Raw genomic sequence first — 4,359 nt, forward strand, 5'->3', positions numbered from 1 at the left:
CAGTCTGACCTCTGACCTCTGACCTTTTTATTTCTTTATCATGCATCTGTGGGGACTCTGCAGTGAAGGATCATCAGAAACAGCTGATTGTGTTTTTATACTAAATCTCAAACCTGGAAAATATGACTGTCGCTTCTGGTGCCAACAAAATAAAACGTAGATAGATAACCTGTGTGTAATCTGTTTCACCAGACGCCTGGCGAAGTCCACCCTGCTGCTGATCCCTCTGTTCGGGGTGAACTACATGGTGTTCGTCTACCTGATGGAGCCTCCGAACAAAAACATGAACCGCATCAAGATCTTCTTCGACCTCGGCCTCGGATCCTTCCAGGTAGCATGTGTCGCGTTTCTGTTTTTATCACATTTTGCTCTGAAGGAGAATACTGTTCAGGAAGTTTATTCAATGGATAAAACAAAGGGAAGTAAAATGAATGTAGGCGTCAACGTGCTGAACGTGTCACGATGCTGGTTTTAAATCTGAAATCGTTGTGCACTCGTGTGTTTCAGGGTCTAATCGTGGCCGTCTTGTACTGTTTCCTCAACAGCGAGGTGAGTCTCCACACGTCGACACATTATTCCCATGATTCTCTGTCTCACTGACTTTTTATCTCAACTTTGCTTTGCGTGCGATCAGGTCCAGGGGGAGCTGAGGAGGACGTGGAGGGGGTTATCCCTCAAGCACTGCGTGGGGCGGGACTACAGGCCGCACGCCGCAGCGGTCGGCCGAAACGGCAAAGAGAGCTCCGCCCAGTTCCCCAGGAACTCCCGCGCTCCGTCCATCTTGCAGACCGAGACCACCATGCTCTGACCGTAGACTGCTGGACGTGGACTCGGGGTCTGGACAGTGAGGTCAATGCAGAAGTGCCTGAAACCTGTATTCTCTGGAGTGACCAGCAGAGGGCGAGTCCACTAGTTTCAGAAAGACATTTCTATAGAGATTCATGTCTCGAGCTCTAGTTTCAAATCTTCTTCAATACAGTTGGTGTTTATTTCATCATCATCGTCCATCTAGAGTCAAAAAGACCATGAAGCACTGAACACGTTGGGGCGCAGCGTGATTGACGGCTAGTACCGTCCAATGAGTGCAGGTAGGCACCCCCCCTCCAAATATGGTTACTTCTGGTTTGAGAAAAATCAAGATGTCAAAATGTCAAACTTCAAAACTGCAGCTCTCAAACCAACAGGTGGCGTCATGGCGTGTTGACACTCGACCGTGACGAGGGTCGGAGACGTCTTTTTGTTTTTGAGCTCTCAGAACTCATATTGAAGGTGACGCAGCACACACGGAGACTTTCATCGGTTGTTGCTGCTGCGACTGAACCTGCGACTCACAGACGTTTCTGAGGCGAAAGAGTTTTTCTCACAGTGTCTGTTCATCCTGGATCTTTTATCTTCAGTGTCTCTCAACACGTTTCAGATCCATCAGACTGTTCCTGCTGGAATCACACGAAGCAGAACATTTATTTTCCCTTTCAGATAATTTATGTATAATTTTTTATTCCAGCTAATATTCCTACATATTCTCAATCATTTAAAAATCTTCCTGACTCTCAGCTGAATGTATCTGTGGGTGTTGATAACTTGTCTTTTTAATGTCAACAAACATTTTACATTTAACTTTTTATAATCTTTAAAACCAAGAGCATTTAACCCCAATGATTCAAAATAAGCTATTTAGAATTTATATATTAGAAATATGTTGTTTAATCACATGTATATCAAATGAATTAAATGGTGTGGTGGTGGAGAATCACTGATTTTAACAGTCATAAATCTTTTAGGGCCCGGGGAAGTAGAATATATGCAAATCATTTTTTACTTGTGGCCAATTTAAATTGATTACCTCACTTGTTTTTATTTCAACCCAATGTTTTCTACATTTAAATCATTTTTACGAGTCTAAATACATCTTAAGTAAAAAAAGAAGATTCTATGGAACCTGTAAAAAACAGAGATGTTTAATCTCACGGCCGCTCAGACGCTCGAGGGAACGTATGCAGATGACTGTAGCTCATGTGAGTCCTCAGAGTCTCTGTAGGTTTCACTATAATGTAAAATGATGATGTGTGAAATCCACTCATCACATGTTACACGTGCAGAGTACAGACACGGAACATCTTTATCAAAATGACTTGGTGTGACAGCAGCGTTCCAGGTTTACTTGCAGCCAAAAGAAGAAAACAATAAAAGTAAATATGGCCTTGTTCATTTTATATCTTTTTTTTTTCCCACAGCGTTAAGTACCATGATGTTGATTACTGTGCGTTGGTCCCTGAACCCAAAGGAGTCTGAGCATCACTGTCATTTAAAAGCTTTTGAATACAACTGTAAATGGGATTTTGTATATTTTAAAAGCTTTTATTGTGAAGGCTGAGTCATGTTTGTGTGTTCTTCAGAGACTGAAATATAATTTTAATAATTTATTGGCACAATAATTAAAGTATTTCTGCAGCAAACAACTCATTTTAAACGTAGCTACAGACCTCTCCTAGTTTCTTATTTATGTTTTCCTGGGCTGACAGTTCTCTCCAGTGTGTTTATCTGCACTTGACAGTTCACACTGACCCGTGCTGTCAGAGGTCAGAGGTCAATGAGGAAGCGAGCATCTTGTTCCACTGGTAAACAGAAGAGAACAAACTCCAGGGTGAAACCAATTTACTGGTGAGCGACTTTATCGGTTCTCCTGGGAGTGCTCGTATTTATTTTGCAAGAATAAGAAAAGTGAGAAAACCTGATTGGTGAAGAGGAAAATGGTAAAATATAAAAGAATGGCTTACAAGCACAATAACAACCCAGGGAGGGAAGTGTTTCTCTGGGGGTTGGAATGTAGAATGACGAGGCGCTCAGGTTAGTTTATCCATCTCTGTGTCAGGTTAAAAAGACATGAGTCAATATCTTAGGTCATGTTTGTCCAGCTTTGCCTCCTTTTTTTAACTCCTTTATCACCTTCACGAAAGAGAGGTTTTCTTTACCTGTGTATTTTAACAAGTTTTAAATGATCTCAGTTTGTCATAGTTAGACGAGGCTGTTTATAAATCTGTGCAGTGTGTCTGCAGGGTCTGGGATCTGTTTTAACAGATTTGTAAAATATTACTTTAAATTGGTTGAAGAAGTCCTCCAATCATTTACTTGAGTCTTGATATGATTGGGTGGAAAACAAAAGGAAAACAAGTCTGAACTAAACAATGTTTAATTTCTCAAGGTTGAGTCTGGTTCAGTCAAAAACACAGTGTAATCGGCGCTGAAGAGCCAAAGTACATTTAAAGTCCCGAAATTAAAAGTAAAATGGAGAAAAACTTGTACCATCGTCTGCTGATAATGTTGTTGTGGTTTCAGTTGGTAAAGATAAACTATGGAACTGGATTAAATTAATAAAGTGGGGCACGACATGACTTTATGATATTTACAACATTTAATAAAATACCTATAATCTTTAAAATGTGTTTATTTTAATGAATTTTATTCAGTCACCTTCATCAGATCTTATTATAATATAATATAATATAAAACAATATAATATAATATAATATAATATAAAACAATATAATATAATATAATATAAAACAATATAATATAATATGATATAATATAATATAATATAATATAATATAATATAATATAATATAAAACAATATAATATAATATAATATAATATAAAACAATATAATATAATATAATATAATATAAAATAATATAATATAAAACAATATAATATAATATAATATAAAATAATATACAACAATATAATATAAAACAATATAATATAATATAATATAAAACAATATAATATAATATAATATAATATAATATAAAACAATATAAAACAATATAATATAATATAATATAATATAATATAATATAATATAATATAATATAATATAATATAAAACAATATAATATAATATAATATAAAACAATATAATATAATATAATATAATATAAAACAATATAATATAATATAATATAAAACAATATAATATAATATAATATAATATAAAATAATATAATATAAAACAATATAATATAATATAATATAATATAATATAATATAATATAAAACAATATAATATAATATAATATAAAACAATATAATATAATATAATATAATATAATATAAAACAATATAAAACAATATAATATAATATAATATAATATAATATAATATAATATAATATAATATAATATAATATAAAATAATATAATATAAAATAATATAATATAATATAATATAAAATAATATACAACAATATCATATAATATAATATAATATAATATAATATAATATAATATAATATAATATAATATAATATAATATAATATAATATGCCACACCTACAAAGTCTCTAATTGGACCAATGA

At 33.3% G+C, this 4,359-nt stretch overlaps 1 protein-coding gene across 1 annotated transcript in view; it reads left to right on the forward strand.

The window, feature by feature from the left end:
- Positions 1–2,472, forward strand: part of LOC109644004 (vasoactive intestinal polypeptide receptor 2-like) — a 15,628-nt gene extending 13,156 nt beyond the window's left edge. The window contains exons 11-13 of the mRNA XM_069512422.1: positions 193–331; positions 508–549; positions 635–2,472. Coding sequence (XP_069368523.1) covers positions 193–331; positions 508–549; positions 635–808 — 355 coding nt within the window. The 3' untranslated portion in view covers positions 809–2,472. The remainder of the gene's footprint in view (positions 1–192; positions 332–507; positions 550–634) is intronic.
- The last annotated feature ends 1,887 nt before the right edge of the window (positions 2,473–4,359 follow it).

This window comes from Paralichthys olivaceus, chromosome 17 (assembly GCF_024713975.1).
Source record: "Paralichthys olivaceus isolate ysfri-2021 chromosome 17, ASM2471397v2, whole genome shotgun sequence".
Lineage (NCBI taxonomy): Eukaryota > Metazoa > Chordata > Actinopteri > Pleuronectiformes > Paralichthyidae > Paralichthys > Paralichthys olivaceus.